Source organism: Rattus norvegicus, chromosome 15 (assembly GCF_036323735.1).
Source record: "Rattus norvegicus strain BN/NHsdMcwi chromosome 15, GRCr8, whole genome shotgun sequence".
In the NCBI taxonomy this organism is placed as follows: domain Eukaryota; kingdom Metazoa; phylum Chordata; class Mammalia; order Rodentia; family Muridae; genus Rattus; species Rattus norvegicus.
This window is the reverse complement of record NC_086033.1, coordinates 102,394,203-102,420,335: the sequence shown is the minus strand read 5'-3', so window position 1 is coordinate 102,420,335 and position 26,133 is coordinate 102,394,203. Positions and strand designations below refer to the sequence as shown.

General features: G+C 47.6%; 1 protein-coding gene across 17 annotated transcripts in view; it reads left to right on the top strand.

Annotated features, from left to right (window-relative positions):
* The first annotated feature begins 3,250 nt into the window (after positions 1-3,250).
* Dzip1 (DAZ interacting zinc finger protein 1) overlaps positions 3,251-26,133 on the top strand; it is a 53,694-nt gene continuing 30,811 nt past the window's right edge. The window contains exons 1-11 of one of the 17 annotated variants that reach the window (XM_063274505.1): positions 3,443-3,580; positions 3,736-3,781; positions 4,197-4,290; positions 4,720-4,839; positions 5,562-5,810; positions 6,059-6,478; positions 12,938-13,022; positions 15,626-15,750; positions 17,093-17,254; positions 19,045-19,182; positions 21,654-21,716. In XM_063274505.1, the coding sequence (XP_063130575.1) occupies positions 5,808-5,810; positions 6,059-6,478; positions 12,938-13,022; positions 15,626-15,750; positions 17,093-17,254; positions 19,045-19,182; positions 21,654-21,716 (996 nt within the window). In that variant the 5' untranslated portion in view covers positions 3,443-3,580; positions 3,736-3,781; positions 4,197-4,290; positions 4,720-4,839; positions 5,562-5,807. Of the gene's footprint in view, positions 3,581-3,735; positions 3,782-3,967; positions 4,291-4,641; positions 4,840-5,561; positions 6,479-12,937; positions 13,023-15,625; positions 15,751-17,092; positions 17,255-19,044; positions 19,183-21,653; positions 21,717-21,806; positions 25,841-26,133 lie in introns of those variants that run through there. The other 16 variants (XM_006252466.4, XM_039093981.2, NM_001427239.1 and 13 more) reach the window with 16 other exon arrangements.

Below are 26,133 nucleotides of genomic sequence, written 5' to 3'. Positions count from 1 at the left end.
TGAGAACTTGGTCTTGGAGGTCCTGAGCTGATATTGATCCCTTACATACACTAGTTGGCTGGCAACACTGCCATGTTTAACCTATATATAGTCTTTATATTTAAAATGGATTTCTTCTTTTGAGGTATGGTTTCACTATCCAGCCCTGACTGTCCTGAAACTCACTACATAGACTAGGATGGCCTCGAACTCACAGAGATCCTCCTGACTTTTCATTCCAAGTACTGGGATTAAAGATGTGCACACCATGCCTAGTTACAGAGGATTTCTTATAGATAACAAATTATGGATGTTTTTAATATAACACTTATACACTGTTAACACTTTGAAATTCTTCTTTAATTCATTTATTTAGACATTTCATTTAAAAATTATTATTGATATATGTCCCAGTGTTGTGTGAAAAGGCTTGCTCTGAGTAGATGTAATATATGTCTACTCACCTCAGATCAGAAACCCACAGCAGACCCAACTATGAATACCACAAAATATAATTTGGGGAACCAATGAATTTTATTGGGGTTACTTATAGGAGCAGAAATGACTCAGCTGGACCACCAAGGGCTACCCCAGCATGGGTGACAGCTCACAAAAGTGGGGAGCCTAGAGCACACTGCACATCTTGAAGGGAACTCATCAGATTGGAGAGAGTCCTTTCCAAATGATTGTTCTAAACTTCTTTGGGGGAAAATCTGCTGATTTCTGCTTCTCCCCAGTGGCTTATCTGCTCTCAGAATCTTCTTTGCAGCTTGTCTTGTCTGAGATTGCTTAACCCTGTCTGAGAAAGAATCTCCACTTTTACTGCTTACTGTGGTGGGGAGGGGCCTAGTGAATCTGGTCAGTTTCAGGAATTTCCTGGAGTTCTTTTGAGTTCTTTACCTTCCTGCTTAAAGAGCTTTCCTGCAACTTGGAATGTTTCATTCTCAGAGGAAACTATTACACAACATGTAGTTACTTTCTTGTTGCTGAGATAAGAGCTGTTGTAGTTAGGGTTTTACTGCTATGAACAGACACTATGACCAAGGCAACTCTTATAAGGACACCATTTAGTTGGGACTGGCTTTCAGGTTTAGATGTTCAGTCCATTATCATCAAGGCAGGAACATGACAACATCTAGGCAAGCAAGGTGTAGGAGGAACTGAGAGTTCTACATCTTCATTTGAAGGTTGCTACTGGAATGCTGGCTTCCAGGCAGCTAGGATGAGGTTCTTAAAGCCCACACCCACAGTGACACACCTACTCCAACAAGGCCACACCTTTTTTATTGGATAGTTTATGGATTAAATTTCAAATGTTATCCCCTTTTCCGGTTACCCCCTTTCCCCTCCCCTCTCTTCCTGCTTCTATGAGGATGTTCCCCCACCCACTCCCACCTCAACACCCTGGCATTCCCCTACACTGGGAAAACAAGCCTTCCTTCACAGGACAAAGGACTTCTCCTCCTATTGTTGCCAGACAGTGCCATCCTCTGCTACATATGTGGCTGGAGCCATGAGTCCTCCCCACCCCATACACAGATGTGTACTCTTTGGTTGGTAGTTCAGTCCCTGGGAGCTCTGGGGGGCGGGGGTCTGGTTGGTTGATATTGGTGTTCTTCCTATGGGGTTAGGGCCACACCTTCTAATGTTGCCACTTCCTGGGCCAACCATATACAAACCATAACAACACCCATGACCAAAAGCAACATGGGAAGGGAAGGACTTAGTTAGCTTACATCGGCTTAGTTATCCAAACACAATCTGTCATGAAGGGATGCCTGGGTAGTTACTTAGGGTGGAACCTGGAGGCAGAATTCAAAGCAGAGGCCTTGGAGAAGGGCTGTTTACTGGCTTGCTCCTCACGTTTGCTCAGTTTCCTTTAGAAGAAGGAGAGGAAGAGGAAGAGGAAGAGGAAGAGGAAGAGGGAGGGGAAGGAGGAGGAAGAAGAGGAGGAGGAGGAGAAGGAAGAGGGAGAGGAGGAGGACAACAATGATGACAATTTGGGATCACCCCACCCATAGTGAGCTGGGCACTCCCATATCAAACGGTAATATGGAAAATGCCCACAGACACGCCTATAAGCCAATCTGATGGAGGCAATTCTTTAACTGAAGTTCTGTATTCCTAGGTGACCACGGTTAATGTCAAGTTGATAAAAAAAAAAAAACTAACCAGCACGTTATTTTGTGCTAATATCTTTCTCATTTGTGATTGCTTCTAATTCTTAGAATTGAATTTAAATAGTTTATTGTATCTTCATTAACTTAAAGACCAGGTGTAAGACAGTTTTCAGGCTGTAAGGGTCCATGATTAACCTAAGAACGGTGTCCAGGACTCAAACAGTATGTAAACGCGGAGTGTTTTATTCTGCAGAAGCCCAGCATGCTGGGGTCTCCCACTACCAAGATAGACTACCAAGTGAGCTCGCAGGCCTGATTTAAAGCACATTAGGTGATTCTGGGGTAGGTGACTTTTATGTTAATCTGTTGGGTCCCTCTCTAAGGGCATTCCATTACCAGAGTGTGGGGGCTGGAAACATGCTGGGGTGGTCTGGAAGCCATTGTTAAGGAAGTAGCTGAGGAAGTCTGGAGACTGCTGCCGATCCATTGTCCTTGCCTCAGACCAACGGGCAAAGCAGCTTCTGAGGCCTGGACTTGCCTGGAATTGCCCAGTTCTTGGAAGCAGACCTTAGGCCTAGTCTCCTTAGCTGCCAATTTGAAGCCTGTCATGGAATCAGCCTAGCTTTCTCAGGGCAGAATATGGACTTCTATCCAGTGTGGTAAAAACCTACTTCTTGCGGTCCTCTGCTCTGTCACCTCGTTAGTCTCATAATCCAACACTCATCATGAATGAGTATCATCCCCTTAACTGTGGTGTTCTTATGAGAGGCACTATGACAGCATTCGGGGATCCTTCCCTTACTGCAGGATCATAGTTCCAACTTCAGGTTAAAGAGGCATTCACACTTTTCTTGGTTCTGGAGCTCATCCGCATTGGACTCTTGAAGCTCTCTTTTATGTGCAGTTAAACTGCATCTCTTGTGATCTGAAGACGAATCACAGCCCTTCAGAGGAATCCGCAAGCTGAAAGAGAGCATTACTATCCATCCAGTGGAAGTGAATCTGGGTCCTTTTTGAAAAGTCTTCCCGGGGCTAGCACCCAGAGCCAGCAACAGAGCGCAGCGTAGCATCACGTGTCTGCAGCAGCTGCGGGATTGGAGGAGCGCTTTTTAGTGCTGCGGTCTAGGCGCGGGCGGTCCCGCCCAGCTGCCAGAGGAGCCGGGTAGCGGAGAGAAGAGGCCACCAGAAGACCGGAGAGGGGAGGGGGCGGGAGGGGGGTGGGGCAGCCTTAGCCACCCACGGCCCGGAGCCTGGGAGGACCAGGAGCGACGCCGGGCTACCGGCCTCGTCACAACTTGCCCGGACCAGACACGCTTTATCTTGCACCCTGGAAGAAGGAGCCCGCCTGCCTCTCCCTGCTCTGTTGCTCCTCGGCCTCCGCGAGCCCCGCCTCTGCGCCAGCAGCAATCCCAGGATCTGGATCCCCCGTGAATCCCCGTGTCTTGCAGCGCCCGGCTTTCGCCCAGGAGCGCGCAACTGGGGTGAGCTGAGGTCTAGGATGCTCCAGGCGTCCGCCGGACTTCAGCCACACAGAGCATCTCGCATCTCTGTTGGCGAAGTCGGGCCTTCTCCCCTGTCTGCTGAGATCCGCAAGGCTGCAGATCTGCAGCTCCCTCAACCATTTTTTGCCTTGTAGGATCCGGCTCCTGAGGCTTTGTCTTTTCGGGTTCACCAGGCCAGCGGTACAGTGCAGTGTGCCCAGAACAGTAGGCTGCACCGGGTTGGGAACCCAGTCCGGGGTGGGAGTAGGGGAACAGGAAAGTATGCCCCCCTGCCTTCCTGTTCCGGCCATCTTGTGGCAGATTCGACCTAGGGGGTAAGGATGGCTAACCGCAGATGCCCTAACCTCATGGACTGCCAAGACCTTGGGCCTGCGGCTGTTCTTACTGGGAATGCAGCGAAAGCGCGGGAGCCTCCCCCTCGTTCAGCTAGTGGGCCTTTAGAACAGAGCAAAGGTTCACCCCTTTAATAAGGCAAAGGCAAAGAAAATAGGAGGGTATGGGCCTGGAGCCATTATCTTTACTGAACACCTGAAGTCACTGGACCGTTTTTTTTTTAACCTAGCAGGTTTTGAATGTCCTTTCCTTTCCGCACTAGGTGCTGGAAATCCAGCGGTGAGCAACACACCTCTCCTGTTCCCGCTGATCCAGCCAGCCCGGTGGATGGAGCCCAGAATCCACAAACCTGCCAGGTCTGTAAGCCAGTGCTTCAACAAAGGGAAACTGAGGGCCAGGGTCAGCAGATGCGTTCTAGGCTAGGCGGCAAGTACATGGAAGAACCAATCTTTAAAACGGTTTTATATTCTTAGGGCTTCTATGCTAGGTTGCAGTAAAATGTGTTTTTCTTATTGCCTCGGAATCTTGTGAATGCACGGCTTATATGAAGTGTATTTATATTTATAAGTTTTATTTCCTGGACGCTTTCGTGTGGATTTATTTATATTAATAAGGAAAGTGCTCAAAATAGCCGGTTACAACTTTGCTTCCAGATAGTTACTGCGAATTGTATTTTCCTTTCTTCTGTTCATGTATTTGGTTGTTAGGAAAGAAAAAAATTTTCCTGATGGTTGGTCCAAGCAGGGCCTCCCTGGTGGATTGAGGAATGCCTGGCTTTTCCTCAGCTCCTTGATCCCGGAAGTAACCACAGGCAGCATCCAGAAGACCCCTACAATGAGAGGCCTGGGGTCTGCAAGTTGCTGCTAGAATTTTTTAAAGAATGCAGCACCAATACAGATTTTAAGGTAAATACTGTGGCCCTGTAAATCTTGATAGACAGCTGGAGGCTGAGGTTCCCGTCCGTTCTTAACTTCACCATTTTAAGAAATGTTGAATGACATTTTTGATTCCAAGATTGGAATGACTGGCCATTGAATATCTGGTTTGTGTTATTAACAAGCTGCAAACGCTGAGCTGCCAGCCCACAGAGGGAGACGATACCTTTTTAAAAATACGTTGGAAATAAAGCATTTAGAAAGACTGATGAATGAAGAAGGGCGACCTTACTGCGGGGTGATGCATAAAACACACCCTTAATTTTAAAAATGCAATTCCATTAAAATTGGCAAATGTAAACGTATACATCCGCATAATTAATACCACAGTCAAAATGCAGAACGCTCCGCACCAGATTTTCCTCTCGCCCTTATTCTCTCACTTAACTTCATACTTTTGTTGCTACACATTTCCCAAGTGTGTGAAAAAGAATAAAAGACAACTGTGTACTTCTCATCTCAGAACCTAATGCTAGCCTAGGGATAGATAGCCAGAAGACCGCAGCTAGGACTAAGATTCTGGAGACGTGACCCCCCCACGCATGATTTAGGGGATCAATGGACCCTCTCTTGAAACCAGGGAGGGTGGTGTCAGGGAAGGTGGCCATCAAGAGATGCCCACCACCAGTAGAATGAGTCCTGTGGCATCTCCCCCGGTCTAAGAGATCTTCTCTGTCTCTCTGGTCCCGCAGGTCCCTGGGCGCATGCTGAACGCGCGTGGGCGGATACGCCCTGCACTCCAGGTCGGGGCAGGGCGCTGCCATAGCAACGTCCTGGACGCCCAGATCTTAGGCCGCCGCCGCCGCAGCAGCGGGGGTCAGGGACATCTCAGGCTCACGAGAGGAGTGGCGGCGGCGGCCCCGAGGCGGCCAGGGTCAGGGACACGACACTGCTCCTCCCCTCCACCGCAAGCCTAGGAGGCGAACTGGCTTGCAAGCATGGTAAGATGCACGTGGCCGGAGGTGTCTGTCCGGGGATGCAGGGCAGGGACGGTCGGGGTTCGCCAGGACTCTCGACTCCCCACCCCCCACCTCCCGCAGCGCTGTCTCTTCCTCCGCAGCCCTTCCAGAAGCACGTCTACTACCCTCTGGCCAACAGCCCCGAGGGGCCCGACGCCTCTGCCGCAGGCGCGGCCCCCATGGCCTTTGTCCCCCCCAGCGCGGCCTCCGGCCCCCTGCCCTTCTTTCAGTTTCGGCCGCGACTGGAGAGCGTGGACTGGAGGCGGCTGAGCGCCATCGACGTGGACAAGGTTGCCGGCGCTGTGGACGTCCTGACCCTGCAGGAGAACATCATGAATATCACCTTCTGCAAGCTGGAGGACGAGAAGTGCCCGCACTGCCAGTCCGGGGTAGACCCAGTGCTGCTGAAGCTGATCCGCCTGGCGCAGCTCACCATCGAATACCTGATGCACTCGCAGGAGTTCCTCACCTCGCAGCTAAACCTGGTGGAGGAGAGGCTGCGCCTGAGCCTGATGGACTATGAGCAGAGCAAGCAGCTGCTCACCAAGCAGGCTGGCGAGATCAAGCTGCTTAAGGAGGAATGTAAACGCAGGAAGAAGATGCTGTCCACGCAGCAGCTGATGATAGAGGCCAAAGCTAGCTATTACCAGGTGGGACCCTGTGCTGTGCCGGGCCAGTTTGCTCTTGGAGTCTATCCTGTCCTTTCTGCACAGAGATTCCCCTCCCCCGCCCCACTCCCTCAGAGAAAACAGATCAAGGCCAAAACGGTCACTTTAGTCAACGGCAAAAATATTTCATTACCTTCTGCAGCCACCAAGGAATCGATAATTAAATATCTAATATGGTCTGCAGGGCTTATACATAAGCGAGTTATCCAAATGTTAGCTGGGGAGCCCGTTTTTTTTTGTTTTTTTTTTTTTTTACAACAGATGCTGTGAAAAACCCAATTGTGTATGCGTTGCTATTGAAGTTGACCCCCAAAAGAAAGACCTGGAATATGATTCAATATGTGAGCCCCTCCCCCCTTAAATTGTACCGGTTTTCCAAATGACAGTGAGGTGCCAAAACAGAACCTTAATGAGCCCCTCACCCTGCCCCTCTAGACTGCATTTGGCACACTCCTGTATCTCCTCTATCCCTGTCTGGTTCCTGTATTAGGAGCCATCTCGCAGTGAGTTACAGACACCTGAAGTTCCCAGTGTGTGTAGCCCCCAAGGACAAGAATGCTAACAATAGCAGTCAGACACCTTTCTCTTCAAACCGTAATCTCCACCTGTTACGAATTAAGGCACTGAACCCAGGAGAAGGACGGCCATTTTGAAATCAATGTAGAGGTCTCTGCTTGGAAATGCTTAGGGTTAGAAATGTTTTAGAAATTTCAGATATTAGCATTCATCTTACGAGGTCTTGGGGCTAAGACTGGGATCTAAATATTCGTGTTTATATGTATCTGCGTGTGTTCCCATGAGCGTGTGTGCAGGTGCCTGAGGAGGCCAGAGAGTGTCAAGCTCTCCTGGAGCTGGAGTTACGAGTGGTTTGGTGAGCACCTTGATCTGAATGCTGAGACTCTAACCTGGGCCTCTGCAAGAGCAGAAAAGGCACCTCAGCCCATGAGACCCAAATCTAAATATAAAATGTTTCAAACACGTCTTACAATGATGACCTAGAGTTAGTTTAATGGTATTTTAGGTTTGTCTATGTTTTAACTAAGACCCATTTGTAGGCAGATGCCTATGCTTTGGGGCGTTTTGGACTTTTGGATTTTTGATTAGGAGGCTCAAATTGTGTGCAGTTGGAGGAAGGACAAATTTGGTTACAAAGATAGTAAGCAACAGGTTAACAGAATTGGTGGTATACGTTTGGGATAAGCGCTCTTTCAAGCGTTCTTGGGAACATGGGAGCCGATGCAGGTTTCAGTATCGCTGAAGTGGGTGCAGGGCAGAGGAGTGGTCCAGTTCATAGTTTATAAGACAAAGCCCAGGAACTCTGAAAGAAGTGTGTTGCAGCCTGAGGAGCAGCTGGGCAATCATGCTGGCAGGAAGGCCCAGGGTCTTGCCTTGCATAGACACCAGGAGGCACTCTCTTCAAAGGATACTCGATGTCCTCAGGGCCTGCTTTACAAATGCTGCTGGGAAATCACATACCTGTAAATAGCGCTGAGATTTTTGTACAGTGAATAGAATCAATTCTTCCTAAACATTTAAAGTTAAGTGTGTGGTTCTCCACTACACACTTGATCTTAGCCAAAAGGCCGAGAAGCGATAAGTGTGTGGTTCTCTAGGTGGGGTAGTAACTTAGCGAACTGTTAACGAATCTAGCAAAAAGTTATCTCTGGTTCTTTCAGTCACCATAGAGGTAACTGTTAGTAAAGATTTTCACCTAGGATCGAGTGAGGGAGGCTGGACAAATCAGAAATGTGGTCTCAATGTGAATACGTAAAGGTAAGGACTTCATCAAACCAACAGCACTTGTCAACCCTCAGCACTGGTGGTCTCTATGGATGCTAGTGTTGACTGTGGTGGGGCGGGCGTGGGTTCATGTGGGACAGAAGCGACTGCATCATTGTTTCCTATTTGGGTGGACAGATGTTCTGCCCTCTGTGAAATGGGCGCCTTTGCCAGTTTCACGGACTGCTTAGCTCTGAGTGTGATTCCAAGTCCACAATGTTGCAGAATTGTTTCCTTTCTAAGCACACTGTCCTCCCTGCAAGCAGGGCACCGGCAGCAGCAGCCTGTCAGGATGAGGAGCTCCATGAGATAAAACAGGTGCTGCGGGTGAGGGCACCCTGGAGCTGTGGATTCAGTTCTCCTTGTGACTCTCAGGTGCTGAGTTATGGCGTCCTGTTGTCTCTTGTGGACCCTCACATCACTTTAAGAGTTACTGAGCAGGGGAGGTGAAGAAGTCCAAGAAGGCCTAGGCTATGGTGGAGAAGCAAGGGGTGATTCAGGTATGGGAATGGAGAACGCACAGCTAAAGGGTTGAGACTCCAGGTCATGCTTGGTCGCTAAAACAGTTTATGGGAGATACTTGATTTTTGGCTAGTTGTTTGGTGTTAGGATACAGTCACCGGTTTTGATTAATGAGTTAAAACTGATTATTGCCAGAACAATACTCCAACCCAGGTCTTTGTGCTGCGTGTAGGTAACCCTCTACTGAACACGGGCAAACTACGCCACAGGAGAAAACTTGACTGCCCCTCTGGCGATAAACTAGTTAGTGTAGGATCTTAGACGTCTGTTCCTGGAGTGCTGACAAATCAGTCTTGCGCAGGTCTCATCCTGGCAGTCATGGCTCCCGTGGTTCTTGGATGTAATGGTCTCATCGTGTCTAGAAGACACTGTTCCTAAGGAGACTTCTTGATACCTGGCTCTTACCATCCATCTACTTTCCCTTCCCTGACACCTCCCCAGCTATTGGCTAACCCCATGACTTTCATGGTGCCTTGGTACTGATTGGCATATCTTTCCAGGGTGATAGTTGTGGTTTTCAGGATACACAGCTCAGTAAGACTCTTGATGCCTTCTCTCCCTCAACAGCCTTAAGGCACCATGAAAACCAGCCAGGAAGGGTAAAACTGCCAGTTTGATTTACCCACGTCCTGTAATCAAAGTGCGTATCTTACAATCATGTTTCAGTAGGTAACCTAGAGCACTGGTAATGTACTGGATTGTTTTGAGGGTTTCTGGGGCCCCGGGCAACTCTATGGGGTATTCCCAAACCGCCACTGGGGCTTTTGTTTGATGACCTAAGGCTTTTTGGAGGAACGCTATCTCTCTGCATAGGGTAACTAGATAAATATCAGTTGTAGGATGGATGATAAGATTGTGCTACATATACCTAATGGGATTTTATTTATCTGAAAAGAAAATTGAAATTACGAGCTTTGTATGTAAACCAATCAGTATAATTTTATTAATTATTACTATAGCATTATGTATTTTTTTATAGTTTTAGTAATTCAGACCCAGAATAGAAAACCACACACATATTCTTTCTCGTGTGTGGATCCTAGCTTTGAATCTTTAGATCTACGTGTTTATCATAGAGTGCCTGTAGCAGCCAAGAAAGTAGAAAGAGGAACCATCAGGAGAAAGGAAAGTGCATCAGGAGGACAGTTTGAGGTGGGGGCTAAAGGGGAGGACACTTAAGTGGGGAGGACCAGGGAGGGCACAGCAGAGACAAAGGAAGAGAGGTAACCCTGAGGATGCTTGAAGAAGTCACATGCAAACAGACCGTTTTAGAAGCTTCCTAACATGCGTGTAGTTTAAACACTCACTTACATTGATTTATGTCTGGCTCTTTGTCCATGTACTACGTGTATACAGTATATGCAGAGGCCAAAAGAGGGAAATCAGACTCCCTGGGATTGAGGTTATAGACAGTTGCAACCTGCCATGTGGGAACTGGGTATCAAGCTCCAGTCCTCTGTAAGAGCAGCCAGTGCTCTTAACAACTGAGCCACCTTTCCAGCACACACTCACATGTGTGTGCGTGTACATGGACACACATATATGTGCACACACACATTTACATTTTTAAGTTGGAGATGTGTTGTAATGGGCACACACACATACACACTCACATTTTAAATTGGAGATGTCTTGTAATGGCCATTCTCTGTCTATCTGTCTGTCTGTCTCTCACATGCATGCATAAACACAGACACACACACATACATTTAAATTTTTTAATTGGAGATGTGTTGTAATGGCCATGCACACACACACACACTCAAATGTGCATACACACAAACTTACTTTTTTTAATGCGAGATGTGTTGTAATAGACACACACACACAGACACACACACACACACTCGCATGTGCATGGGAGTTAAAGGAGTCTGTCTGTCTGTCTGTTCTCGGGTTTCAGAAGGAAACTTGGCTCCAGATGGACTGAGATATATATGTGTTTACCCTCCCTCCCCCTCTCTCTTTCTCCCTCCCTCCTATTCCCTCCCTTTCCTCCTCCCTTTCCCTCAAACTCTTCCATACCCTCAGTCTAATTGGTTTAGGGACTATGTGCATTTTCAGAGTATAAGAAATTCCTTACCTTAAAAGGATGCTGTCAAGACTTAGATATAGGGGTGTGAATCACTCGTTTACTGATGGACATATTCCATCCCGTGGCCTCTCTCTTCTGACTTGGCTGGTAGACCGTTCTGTAGATTGAAAAGTGTGATCATGCTGCAGAATCAGGTCACATGCATCTCCTTCCACAGAGATCAGTAATACAGAAGCTCTCTAGGAAGTGTGAGTTCAAGTCCCGCCTCTACTACTGTCTCAACTGCTAGACCTTAACAAATCACTGAACTCTTGTGTCTGCTCTGCAGAAGGGGAGCGGCATCCTACCTACAGCATAGCCATTGTTGAAGATAAGCTTTGTGCAGTTAGTTCTTTTAGCCAGAGCCTGAGCTTGTGGTACAGAAAGCCCTGTGGCACACAAAACAAGCGCCAGAGCTGGCTGACTGCGAGATGACAGAAGTCACATGGCTGCCACCATTTCAGGTTTTCCTCATCTCTCCCAATTCCAGAGGCCCTGGGCTCTCTGCAGGGAGATTGGGCAGACCACATGATCAGGTTCACCTTCAGACATCCGGTCCCATTTCTCTATATTCCTTCTCTTGGTCTCCATTCCCTTTGCTTCAAGAAATCAAAGCAGTTACTCGGTGAGAAGGAAACACTTAAGGATGCCCAAGTCCTGAAGGCCCCTTTCCCATTGAGAGCCTGTGTCGTGCTTTATGCGGTCAGAATGTGTAAAGGGGTTACAACGGCAATGTATATTGTCTTTTCCCCCTCGGTATTTTATTGTATAAAATTTACGGTAAACAGAAAAGTCGAGATGACCTTATGCCAAATCTTCATATATGGAAAAATGTAAAAGGAAAACCAGTAAGAACAAGCAGTGGACCGATTAATAATAATCTCGAAAGAATGTGTAGAGCAGTGCAGCTGATACATACCCCACCTCCAGGATGCGGTGTGCGCTGGTGTTTGCGCTAAGATGCAAAAAATAAAAAATAAAAATAAAGAGGTATATTGATGCAGGACCACCCCCTGGAGCAAGAGCCATCGCCAGAGCTCATACCCTTAATTTCAAAAAATAGTTTCCCTCCATCCATTCCGGAGGAAATAGTTCTGTCCCTGTATTCTCCTTTATGTTTTTGTATACCATATATCTTTGAAAGATTTTATTATGAATGTGTATATTCATAGGAGAATGTTTTAGCTTTAAAACATTTCACACACACACACACACACACACACACACACACACACACACACACACACACTACTAAGTCTGCCATAACAAATACCATCAGTTAGATGACTTAAGTCACAGAAATTTATTTTCATAAATATTTGGAAGCTGGAAATCCTATGCCAAGTTATCAGCAGGGCTAGTTTCTGGTAAGGTTTCACCTCCTGCCTTGAACAAATTGGTGGTAAGAAGATGGAAACCCCATGTAGTAGCAACATCAGTAGGGCTTCCGGAAATTACAAGAAGGGTTGCTTCAGCTGCCAAAAGATCTATCCCACGGACTTATTTTCCTTTAGGAAGGGCATTCTTTATTTTTTCCATCTGTATTAACTTGAGTATTTCTTATTTACATTTCGATTGTTATTCCCTTTCCTGGTTTCCAGGCCAACAACCCCCTAATCCCTCCCCCTCCCCTTCTATATGGGTGTTCCCCTCCCATTACTGCCCTCCCCCCAACAGTCTAGTTCACTGGGGGTTCAGTCTTAGCAGGACCAAGGACATCCCCTTCCACTGGTGCTCTTACTAGGATATTCATTGCTACCTATGAGGTCAGAGTCCAGGGTCAGTCCATGTATAGTCTTTAGGTAATGGCTTAGTCCCTGGACGCTCTGGTTGGTTAGCACTGTTGTTCATATGGGGTCTCAAGCCCCTTCGAGCTCTTCCAGTCCTTTCTCTGATTAGGAAGGGCATTCTTAACCTTACATTTGCCCTTGGAGTTGATATCACAGCCAGCATCCTGCATCTTTTAGGAAGAAAGCCGCCATAAGCCATGATTCAGTTCCCTGGTTTTAACTGCAAGAAGGTGGGGAAACTCCGGTAGACGTTTGAATTTGCCGCTTTCTTTGCAGTGCCATCTCTGTGACAAGGCCTTTATGAACCAAGCATTCCTACAGAGCCACATTCAGCGCCGCCACACTGAAGATTCTCACCTTGGTAAGCACGAACTCTGTGCTCAGAGTTATTTTCCTTTCTGTTCCCTTCCCCTTTCTCAAGGAGACATGGCTCAGGGCGTCCCTCAGTCCTCTTGAAAGAAAGTCTCATAGGCTGTGAGTAGATGTCGAGCCCCTGAGGTGCACATTCAAGGTGCCCTACCACTCCGCTGGGAGTGGACTGGAGAAGTCCAGCTCCTAATGGAGGGCTAAGGAGACTCTTAAACTAACATGGCGTTTCCCAGTGTCAAATGCAAAGAAAGTAACAGAGACTTCGAAGGGCAAAGACAGGACAAAAGGAGAATCCTCTCAGGTGGTCTCTGAAGCTCTCCGAGGAGGCCATGTCTAACCAGGGTGAAGTCGTACGAGGAAGCCACAGTCCCATGAGAAGGAAGGACTACAGCACATGGAGTGCAGTACTGAGAGGCTCTCCCAGGAGGAAAGGCTGGGATGTGTGTTTAAGGAGCAGCAAGGAGATTGGAGCAGTGGGGCAAGTATGGTGTGCAGGAAGGCTGGAGGCTTGGGCAACAGATCTCAAGAGCCCATGAAGGCCCTGACCAGTGGGTGTACATCAGCATGGTGGCAAGCCAGGGGGTGGCGATCTTGTAGAGGAGAAGGATGGTGTAACTTTACCCTAAGGAGAGTGTTCTGGCTGTGGATGATAGAAGGAGGCAGAGATCGAGATGCAGTGTGCAAGGGCAGTAGCAGAAGCTGGCAGAATAAGGCATAGAAGTGCAAGTGATATGAGAGAGACACCTAGGCCAGGTGGTCACAGAGCAGAAGGGATAATAAGGACATGGGCTGAACACAGAGCCAACAGAGCTATGACTTGGAGTGAAAGTGAGAGACCCATGAAGTTTAGATGGATATTTTCTGCGATAGAGGGTTAGGGGAGGAATTCAAAAGAGGGAGGAGCCAGGAGTCCTTTGTATCGGGCACACACACATTTACATCTGCAAGTCACATGACTGGTATTTGAAAATGGAGGTGCGGGGTAGGTAGAGGAAGTCACTGGAGGACAGCGAACTGCGCTGGCTAATGTCATCTAGTTAGAGACCAGAAGACTCAAGGCCAATGCTAGCCTCCCCCTCCCCGACAACCCTATTCCTCAAGAAAGGCAGGTAGAGAGTGGCAATGAGGGTGACCCAGGGTAGGCGTTGTCTTAAACAGCAGGGGGAAAGGGGATCCAAAAAGATGGCAGTGGCCAAGTGCATCAGATGTTTCAGAGGCAAAGACTAGGGATCAGATGGGGAACACCCCGTTGCTGCACCGTTGGCCTCTACACGGCAACTTCAAGGAACTGGTTAGACAACATGTCAATATGACCGAGCTGGGAGTCAGTGAGGAAATGCTCTTAACAAACATGGCTGGATATGCTAGCCACGTGTGCTGGGAAGGAAAGCCAGAGGCCTGGCAACATCACCTCAGAAATGTAGGGACACGAGAAACTTGTCTTACGTGGGAGTTAGCCTGTTTGGGGCGCTCATGGGAAATAACCAGAAGATAGAGGAAGTAATAAAGACCCAGAAATGGGAGAGTGCCTACCCAAGGAGTCAGTCTTCCCACTTCCGAGTCCTCCCAACGACTGTAGAGTTTCCTCCTCCCCGAGTAGGGCAGTCAGGCTTTCTGCCACCACAACCTACAGAAGTGTTTCCAGTAGCTGTACTGATTCTCTTCCATCCATCGGGGCCAGCCTGTTTGTATTCCTGCCCATGACGCTTTGTAGTAGACGCCAAAAACCAGACAGCAGGAAGTCTCATTGTAAACCGCGGGGCACTGGTACGGGTCAGCAGTATACACTGGAGTCGGGGAGACGTTTGAACTGTTTGTGAGTGGCCCACCATTCTTTGGCGCGAAACTGATCTCTGTCTCTCTGTTTCAGTCTCTTAATTCCACCTCATACTCCTGTCAGAGAGCGCTTCCCACTCTGAAATGAGTACTGTCTCCTCAGGTCATCTTTGAGATTCTGACTTTCCGCTTTGGTTCCCATACCTTTCATGTCTACTCTCACAGCACATGTATACCATTCAGTCATGCGTACATCCTCGTGTAAGTACACGCACAGAAGTGGCCTTCCTTCCGCCGCCTTTCATTTCTTCACTTGCGCCCCAGTTGACAGACGACATCCCGAGCGCGCATCTCGAGTCCCCAGCCCTCTCCATGACCGCTGACAGGGGACTTCTGGGAACTTGGGTGGGAACGGAAACCATGGCGACTATGTGATGCCAGTATTGTGCTGCTTGTAGGTGAAGCCCTTGCTTCTCTGACTTGAGTGAGACGGACATCTCTGAAAAAGTCCCGAGCACCCATGGGTCAGATCCACTGGGCTCGCTCCCCGAACAAGGCTCTCACGGTGACCCTGTTCAACAATCAACCTTAGCACAGCGAGTGGTGGAAAGAAGCCACCAAAAAAATGAAGTGTCTGGCCACACGAAGGGCTCCAGATAAGCACTGAAGGACAGGACTGGGCTCGTGGCATAACCTCAGTAATAACAGCCCAAGGGAGAGAGAACCTATTCCTTTGTCTTATTTGTAGGACTGTGCCCCGAATGTTTTCAGGTGAGCTCATCAGAAGTCGTATTCTAACTAGATCTTCTCTTGCTGCAGAGTACAATACAAAGGCCCAGACCGACCGGCTCCAGAAGGAGATCGACATGTTGAAGGAACAGCTGCAGCTCACCAGGACTCAGCTGGAGTCCGCCCAGCACTCTCATGCAGTCCGGTTCTCCAAGGTAGGGCAGGCATAGCGCTCTGTGCTGGAGACGCTGCAATGACAAAGAGGGACAATGGCTTCATGTGTGTGTGTGTGTGTGTGTGTGTGTGTGTGTGTGTGTGTGTGTATGGTGTGTGTGTGGTGTGCGTGGTGTGTGTGTGCGTGTGTGGGGTGTGTGTGTGCGTGGTGTGTGTGTGCGTGTGGGGTGTGTGTGTGCGTGGTGTGTGGTGTGTGTGTGTGTGTATGGTGTGTATGTGTGTGTGTGTGTATGGGGTGTGTGTGTATGGTGTGTGTGTGGTGTGTGTGTGTGTGCTTGTGTGTGTGTGTGGTGTGTGTGTGTATGGTGTGTATGTGTGTGTGTGCGTGTGTGTGTGTGTGGTGTGTGTGTGTGTATGGTGTGTGTGTGTGGTGTGTGTGGTGTGTGTGTGTGCGTGGTGTGTGTGCATGTGTGTGTGTGGTGTGTGTGTGTATGGTGTGTATGTGTGTGTGTGTGCGTGTGTGTGTGGGGGTGTGTGTGTGTATGGTGTGTGTGTGTGTGGTGTGTGTGTGTGTATGGTGTGTGTGTGTGCGTGGTGTGTGTGCATGTGTGTGTGTGGTGTTTGTGTGCGTGTGTGTGTGTGTGTGGTGTGCGTGGTGTGTGTGTGCGTGTGTGTGCATGTGTATGCGAGTGTATGTGTGTGTGTGAGCGAGTGTGATGTGTGAGCGAGTGTGTGATGTCTGTGTATGACATTTGAGTATTGGGTATAACATGTGCTGCATGTATGTGTTCTCATATGGACCGGAGGCCTTATTCCTTTGAGACAGTATCTGTCCCTGAACATGGACGCGGCCAGATGTCCTCAAGCCTCAGCAGTCGTCCTGTTTCTGACTCACACAGTCTGGGCTTATACGCTTGTGTGGGGCCATCCTGGGTTTAAACATTGGTGCCAGAGACTTGAACTCAGGTCCTCATATTTATGCAACATGCACTGCTAACCACTGAGCCATCTCCAGGCTCCGAGTGTGGGTTTTTTAAAAATTTACACTTATTTATTATTTTATATGGGTGCGCCTGTGTCCTGTGCCTGTCAGAGGACAGCTGTGAGAGCTGGCTCTCTCCTTCCACTATGTGAGTCCTCAGTTCTAATTTGAGATCTCAGGCTCGGTGCCAAGCACCTTTACCCACTGAGCCCTCTGCCTGCTCCCCAATCTCTGCTTTGGAAGAATCATTGTGTACAGGCCAGTGTTTTTGTAAAGTGTTATTACAGGTCTAATTCAAAGAGAAATACTAACAGATTTGGGATGATGCTATCATTTGTTTTAAAATGTGCACATGTGTTATATCCAGAGCCCTTAGTGACATAATATTAAAATAATTTCAGGACTATGAAATGCAGAAAATAAAGGAAGAGGACTTTCTGAAACTGTTTGACCGATGGAAAGAGGAAGAGAAGGAGAAGTTACTGGAGGAAATGGAGAAGGTCAAGGAGATGTTTATGAGGGAATTTAAAAAGTTAACGTCTAAGAATTCAGCATTAGAATATGTAAGTATGTGACCTGGACATTTTCGTGGGATTGCTTGCTTTGAGATTCGGTGTTAGCATGGCCTCGTAGGCTGGGGAATCGGGTCTTTTACATGCCCAGTACACACAGTTCCTCCTCCCTGGGCATCCCAGGGAGCACCAGGCACTGAGGAGGCAGAGTGGGTGAGAGAGACTGTATTGTTACACGAGTGGACGAACTGTCCCCAGACTCTAGTACAGATGCTCGTAGGCACATCTGTTCCTCTCCAGAAGAAACGTCTTCACCTTGTTAGGTTTAAATAGCCTTAGACCACAAACCCTTGCACGAATTCTGGAATGTTCCAAGTACTGGATGGAAAGGCTGATGATGTATATCACCAAGGCGGGAAGAGAAGAGTAGGGAAGAATGCTTGCCTAGCCCTCTCCTCTCCACATCTGTCTTTGAGGAGGATCAGGTCTCTAAAGCAAGCAGGAAATGGCGAGTGGGCCCTGTGTCTCGTGGGAACAGCTGAGGTCCACAGACAGACACACGAGATAGAGGCCTCATCCCCTTCCTCAGTGCCTGATGTGACCTGACAACTCCTGAGGAGAAAGTAGGAGGGAACTGAGAGTGATCCTTGGGCTCCCTCTAGGGGTGGACAAGTTTTAGACGCAAAACTAAAGACAACGTCAGGATCCTTTATTTTCCCTTCCAGCTCAGGATCTTGTCCGAGACGCCATGTCACAATGGGTCATTCTGTCTCCTTAGGTTTTGCTGTGGTCGGTGATCGTTTGTCAGCCTTGTTACTGTGGAAGCTAATGGTCTGGCTGGAGAAGCGTGGGTTGTTTGTGTGGGAAGCCCTGCTGTTGGGCTTTATCTGACTAGTGTCAGGGTATCGTGATCAGTCAGAGTTTACATGGGGTAGATCTTGGAGATACTGTGTTGCTTGACCAAATCATACCACGTGCACACATGGTCTCTATGATCTAAGGCTTTCTCTTTGGCCTGACCGCCTGGGTGCTGTAGCGTTGGCAGGAAGAGGCTTCTGTACTGAAAAGCTTCTCTTCCTGATTTTAGTGGTTGCAGCGAACAAATAAAGAAGTAGGCTCCCCACCCATCTGTTCTGTCTTAACTTTATTGCCTCCTGTTGTTGCCTGAGTTTTTTCCCCCATAGTTAACTTTGGGGAAATCAAACCATTTTTATTCCTAGTGGATTTATTGGTATGGCCCTTGGACAGCATTCGCCTTCTATTGCAATACCTTAACCTCTCAGAACGGTCACAGGCGTGGTGATAGACCCCTGCAATCCAGCACTCAGGAGGCTGAGGCGGGGTCAGCAAGAGTTCACGTGCGGCTTGGCCAGCGTAGCAAGATCTGCCTTAAGAGAATAAACAGAAAGAGACGCATATACCCAGCTCCTCTCACAGATGTTATGTTCCTGTCAAAAATTTAAAGACACGTCAGCAACAGCCGGAAGTTGACTTGGGGGGTAGAGAGAGGGTCATTGAGTAAAGCAGCCATGTGCAAGCCGGCTTCCATCCCGTCCCAATCCCTGAAAGCCACAGAGAGGTAGAAAGAGAGACCTGACACTCCCATGGACACTGGCATGCCCTAACCCCCAGTAATAGATCACTTTAGAAACCCCGTCTCCTTCCCATTTTCTCCCCACTCTGGTGGAGATAGCAAAGATCTGGTAGAAGAAAAGCGAGGTGGAAGAAACAGGCAGAGAGACAGGGAGGGCTGAACGCAGCTTTGAGCTCCCCAGCGTTTTTCACTGTTCCCCTTAAACAAATGCCTAACATTTCTGTTGGTGATTTCTTCCCTTCCACAGCAGTTGCTAGAAATACAGAGGTCTAACATCCAGATCAAGTCCAACATAGGCACCTTAAGAGACGCTCACGAGCTCCGAGAAGACCATCTTCCGTATCCTCAGGATTTTCAAAACATGCTTCAGCTCCTCGACAGCCAGGTACAGCCTGGGCGGTGACCATGGCCACAACCTATAGTATGCACTCAGTTATCTGTGTGTGTCTCCACGAGTTTATGTGCACAGCACATATGCAGTGCCCGTGCAGGCCAGAAGGAGGGCATTGGATCCCAAGGAACTAGAATTTCAGGTGATTTTGAGACGTGGTGTGGATGTTGAAACCAAGTCCTTTGCAAGAGCAATAAGAGCTCTTGACCACGGAGCCAGGTCTCCATCGGTTGCGGTAAATAATAAATACAGGAACACCATCCCACGCTGTTGATGGTACCGGCGGGCCACATGGCATCAATGGGTGTTCTCATTTCAGTCCTCCAGACTCTCTGGCCCAGAGTTCACAAAGAGTCTATACCCTACCTGCTAAGTTCCTAATTTCCATCCCACTCCACCACCGGCTACTCTCCAGGCCCTGAGACAATCTCGCCACCGTGGGTAGCACCATCAGTGGCCATCCATCTAGTTCCCTCGGTGAGTGGCTGCCACACCAGTCCCATACAGAGACCGCCTATCTCGAGGCTCTCTTGCTGCGGACTCTGCTCACATTCCCAGCAACCCGGTAAAATCAAAACTCTTGAGGCTTGTAGTTTATCAATTAGATTTATATCAGTAAATTTCACCCCACAAAAACGTCCACACGAGAAACTCAGAGCCAATTGAGATTGATATAAACTGCCCACCCAGATAAGACAAATTATTCTGTAATAATCCATCCCTTATAAAATATTCATAGCTACCTGCGGCCATTTAGAGCCACACGTATCTGGGTCAAGTCCTTCTCTTTCTCCACCTTGGTTCTTCCCCTTCTCTCTCTCCCGCCTTTCAAAAAAACTCTGCCCCCGCCTTTCTTTTTCACTGCCCAATCACAGGCCTTGTCTTATCTTGTGCCTGCCCTCACCTGCATAAAAGACGTCAATCCACGTCCATTGCCTTGGATTTTCTCTTAATGAGTTCATTCCCAGCAAATGTTTTTTGTTCTGTTTCTTTTTTTTCCCCCTTGTCTCTGAACAAGTGCCTAATTTCATAAATGTTGACTCATAGATATGAGTACAGGATACTAGTTAAATTTTCACCAACAAAAACGTTAGTCTGAACTAGTCAATTCATATTATTATTCAATGATTTCCCAGTTGCAGTTGTAGATCTTCCTTTAAAAAATGCATATTGAAGCATTAAACATTTATTTTGCATATAGCATGGCATTGACAAACTGGTATCTTTGATATATTTTATTTTCACTTGGAAGTCAGACTCCATAATCACTCTATAAAAGTTACTTTATCGCAGTAGTAAAGAGAAAGAAGTTAAAAATCAAAAAGATTAAGATATACATTGGTGGCACGGCTCCTTGTTCCCTACCGTGGTCCTGCTGTTTGCTCTGCTGACAGCGACCTCTCTGTTCTCGGAATATGTCTCTTACTCATTCCCCGGAATTACTGGAGCAACACTTCTACAAGGGCTCCCCAGATCTCCTCTCAACTACACCATGTTGTTGGGTCACGTGAGCAGAGCTGACTTATACATATTCAAGAGGAATTCACGGTTATGCACACCCCTGTCCTGCACAGTTCAGGGTGCCATTTTAATCCTCTTCCAAGCTGTGCCAGTTGCTCAGCCACGTCAGTACCACGAGAAGGAAGTTAGAAGCTGACATTTACCTTCAACTGACCACAATGCCTCCCCATGCACCGAGCTGCCTGATTGGAACCCCTGGACCCAACGGTCCTGGTTCTTTGACCCCTTAGAGTCTCACACTAGCACCTGCTTTTGTTTGTTTGTTTTTGTTTTATTTCTTCTTCAGATAATGCCTTACTGAACACAGCCACACACATTCACTTAAATCCTATCCATGACTGTTCTCCCGTGTGCTGGACACAAGCATGACACTGGAGAGAAGGGAGCCTCACTTGAGAAAATAAAGTCCAGACACAGGCAAACCTGTAGACCATTTTCTTAATAAGTGGCTGATACTGAAGGGCCTAACCCATTGTGATTGGGTCATCCCCCGGCTGGTGTCCTTGGGTTTTATAAGAAAACAGGCTGAGTAGGCCATGTGGAACAAGCCAGTAAGCAGCACCCTCCATGGCCTCTGTGTCTTACCCTGCTTGAGTTCCTTTCCTGATTTCCTGTGACAGTGTCCCTTCCTTCCCCAGCTTGCTTTGATCATGGTGTTGGTCACTGCAGTAATAACCTGAACTAGGACGCCTCCACACCCACAGTGTGACAGACCCCCAACCCCACTCTGTAACCTAAAATACTGTGTAAATCAAATCTCTACCGATCCCAGCCCTACAGTACAACCAGAGACAGGTGGGCTTGAACATTCCAGCCACATGCACTCTAAAAATGGCCGCTGGGATTTTTCTAGATTGTTGGGTTTCATAGGCACCCAATGCAGAGCAAGAGCCAGTGTGGAATGGGTTTCTGCGTTACCGACTTACTTGTTTTGCTCTCCTCAGGCAAGCAAGTGGTCAGATCGATTTCAAGTTCTCAACGAAGAGCACAGCAAAGAGAAGGGTCAGGTAAGACCGAGTCAGTCGCCCTGCCACTTTCTTCCCAGTGCTGAGAGTGGAACCCAGGGCTGCGCAAATGCACAAGTGCACACACACACGCACACACATATGTGCACACACAGAGACACACATGGGCACACACAGAGACACACAATGCACACATACTTACACACACAGACACACACATGTGCACTCACACACAGAGACACACACATGCACACAGGCACGCATGCACGAATCGGTCATCTTTGAAAAGAATTTCTAGTTTACTCGATAATAAAAGTGGTATTTTCCTACTTAACATTTCCAGAGAGGTATGTAACCAAATTATTAGAGTTATTTATAGTTTTGCTACCAAAATTAACCGCTGCTACCCCTTTGTAAGTTCCTCTTCACTTTTCTTTCTACATTATAAGTGTTAAAAGATTTTAAACTATCTTATCTGTCCTTTAAGAGTTTCCCACATGTATACAGTGTATTTCGATCTATCTTATCTGTCCTTTAAGAGTTTCCCACATGTATGCAGTGTATTTTCATCTAACAATTTCTAGCTCTTCCCTCCAGCTCATTCTGGACTTGGACCTTACCAGTGTGTCCTCTCCTCCCCCAACTTCATGTCTCCTTTCAAAATCTGTTTAGAAAAAAATTCATTGATTCCAGCTAGTGCTGCCGGTAGGCACACAGGTATAGGGCATCCACTGGCTACTGTATATGTCAGAAAATTCATTGTTAATGTTTCCACCAGGGAGACAGTATAACAAGAAGGGAAATCTTGTTTATTTTTTCACCAGTATTATCTTTTGTACACTTTGCATTCTTAATAGATATTTTCTACATAGAGCATACACATTCCATAAAATAACCTCATAGAGTTAGTGCTAAGAGCTGCTTTCATACAGCACTAAGACTATCATATTACTACAGATTTTATATTATATAACATAGTGTGTGCACACATAAGAGCTAGGAAAACGAAAGGTTAGATGAGCATAGAATTTTTCAGTTTTTATTTCTTTTCTTAACAACAATGGATACAGAGGGAGGGAGGAACAGATTGCACAGTGTTAAAACTAAAGGAAAACAAAGGAAAGACAAAAATAGTGCGCAGGTACGCTAACCTGTGAGCACTGAGAGTGGCATCCCAGATGCGTGAACCTATTTGGATCTTTACTGAGCAGTTACTATGCACTGCACGCTCTGGGGCTAAAAGCAGGGAACAATCCTCAATCTTCATCCTAAGGGGATGGGCTCTCCACTGAAGCTCACAGGCGGTAAAAGTTGGGACCCTGGGGTTGGGAAACAAGAGACCAGTGCAGAGCCCTGAGCAGAGCTTGCTCAAGTTGGGCGGCAGTCGCATATGGATAATGCTTGCGTTCCTTGCTAAATCCCAGCTTTCTGAGTTCCAGATCAGGTAGCCTGACAGCACCTTGGGGTTATCTCTGTAACAAGCTCAAGTAAAACTCCCCGGTTTGGGGGCTGGGGATTTAGCTCAGTGGTAGAGCGCTTACCTAGGAAGCGCAAGGCCCTGGGTTCGATCCCCAGCTCCGAAAAAAAGAACCAAAAAAAAAAAAAAAAAAAAAAAAAAACTCCCGGGTTTGTCACAGTTATGGTTCATCGTATGCTAATCTGGACAAACATTTATCCCATGTCTCCCCTGTAACAGCCATATCTAATGTTATCTGTCTCTCGTCCCTAGGTCATATATTACCATCACCCCTGTCCTTACCTAGCCCCTGTCCTAACAGCCGCAGGCCTAACATTGATATCTTTTTCATCTGCTCTCCACAGTGTAAATAAAATAATTCGGCTGGTTCCCTTATCCTAACCCTTTCTCTTCCTGAACCTGCTTTTTCCAGTTGTAATAGCTTTCTGATAGTTTCCAGAATATTCTGATTTTTCAAAATGTGTGTGTGTGTGTGTGTGTGTGTGTGTGTGTGTGTGTGTGTGTGTGTGTGTGTACTTTATCTGCTGATCTTTCCATCCTCCTCCTGGTCTGTTTTTTGGAAGCTTTCCTCTTTAGCTTTTCTTTCAAAGGGCAAACTGAGCACGACAAGCCCAGTCACTTTCTGCTAGCCGAAAGTCGGCTGCCGTGGGCTTTAACGATACCTGTGGTGTCCCTTTGCTTTTGCTGAACTCAGCTAGAAGCACATCGAGAAGGTCCCACCCAAACCCCAGGCTGGGTGGTGCACAGTGTGTGCACAGACTCATGCCCAGCAGGTTACGCTGTTCCTTTGTCTGCCCATTCAGCTGTTTAGAAGCTGTTTGCTTCTCTGTCTCTCTTGTACCCTAACAAAGAGGTGAATTCAACCAAATGCAGTCGTCTCCGCCTGAGACCTATTAATTATTCCACATGATTGGCGCCTACTTGTCCCACAACGCACATACTGTGCTGCTCTGTTTAAGGGAAGTTGCCTGTGCCAACTCGTTATTGCTTTACCTAGGCTCTTGGCAGTCTTTTCTTTTTTTTTCTTTCTTTCTAAAATAACATTGGTAAGAGTTCAAAGGGAGTCACACGTAAACCATGGTGTAACCTTCTGAACCAGCCTGAGAGCCCTGCAGACACATTATGGTCACACAATGACAGAGCAGGCTGGCGTTATGAGCGAGGCCACAGAGGACAGCAGAGAGTTTGAAATGATAGATCTCGATCAGTCTGTCTGTCTGTCTGTCTCACACACACAGGCACAAGGATCTCTGTCTGTCTGTCACACGTATAAACATACAGGCAGGAGGATTTTAGATCTGTCTGTCTCACACACACAGGCACAAGGATCTCTGTCTGTCTGTCTGTCTCTCTCTCACACACACACATGCACACACTCACACACACACGCACACCCAAGGGCTGCATGCTTCACCCATCTGTCTCGATTAACCCCTCTGAATGTCCCCCCCCCCATTCCTGTCTGTACCTTTGTCACCTGTTCTTAATCTGCTGTCACAATGATGTCACCCCTTGATTTTTTTCTGGGTTCTCTTGCTTCTCGGGGTCGGCAAAACTCCTCAGTTTGGTGACCTGGCCCAAGACCTTAAACCTCCATCCAACCCCTGAGCATTGTTACTAGAATTCTTTCGGATTTAAAGCTAAGCACTTCTCAGATGACTTTGCTTTTTTTGAGGGGGGGAGAGCTATGTACTTCCAACCATCTAGAAGTATTGAGAACGTTCATAGTCCTAGCTGTCTTAAGAGATCCCAAGTTCAGTTCCCAGCTTCTGTATCAGGCAACTTAAAACTGCCCGTACCCAGCTCTAGACATCTCTGGCCTACTTAGATGCGTGCACACTTGTGCACGTACCCACATAGGCACACACGTATGCAGCCAGTTAAAATTCAGTCTTTTAAATCAACAAGCAAGCAGGTTAGAATGTGTCCATGCGGACACTCACACCTCACACCAGACAGATGCTTCCCCTCAGCCTGCCTTCTCTCTCCACCTCAGGCATTAGACTCACACTATCCTGAGTACGCATTTCCCAAGCTCAGTTTTGTTTGGTTTTTCTTTACCACTCTGTTTCTTCTACTAATAAAATTGCCTTAACAGGGCACTCCCTAAATTATCAGAAGCAAATTCCTCCTGAGTTCTTTCTATCCGGTACGTAATCTCCCTTGGCATTAGGTTTCCATGTGACTTTCTGTGCCATTGTGATGAAATGCGTGGCAGAAGCAGTTTGGGGACGGGGCTTGCCCCAATTCACTATTTGAGGATACAGCCTACCTCAGTGGGGGAGTCAGGGAAGCAAGAGTTTCTTGTTGCAGCTCATTACATCACACCTCACGGTCAAGAGAAAAACGGAAATGGACTCAAGGACTCAGGTCCCCTCCCCATCCCGGGTCAGTGCGGGGACCTGTTCCACAGGATGGTGCCGCCCACATTCAAGGTGGATCTTCCCACTTGAATGGACTTCATTTAGAAAAGCTTAGAAGTTTGTTTCCATGGTGATTCGAAATCTCATTAAGTTGACAAGATTAACCGTCACATGGGCTGTGGAGTTGGCCCAGCAATTAAAGAGCTTGCCACACAAACAACAGGACAGGGGGTCAGATACCCGGGATTAGTGGGCGTGGCAGCCCGCCTTGAGTTCAGCCTCAGAAGGCGGTTCTGGGTTGGATGGAGGAACTCTGCCCGCGTAAGGTAAGGAATGATGTTGGAAGACTCCCAGTATCAACCTCGCCCCCCACATGGACACGACGCACACTCGTGTGTACTTACATGAGTGTGCACCCCTGCCCACACACACACCCAGGCTACGTGCACATAAAGGAAAAAGAGTGAAAAGAGGTGAATCCTTGTCCTCTCTAAAGGTGCTTTCCCAGCTCCCAGTTCACTCCTCCCTTCCCCCTCTCCCCGGAGCTCCTTCCTACATAGACCAGGGATTATGCTGATGACTGGGACATAAACCGACATGGACTCTCAGCTCCGTGGTT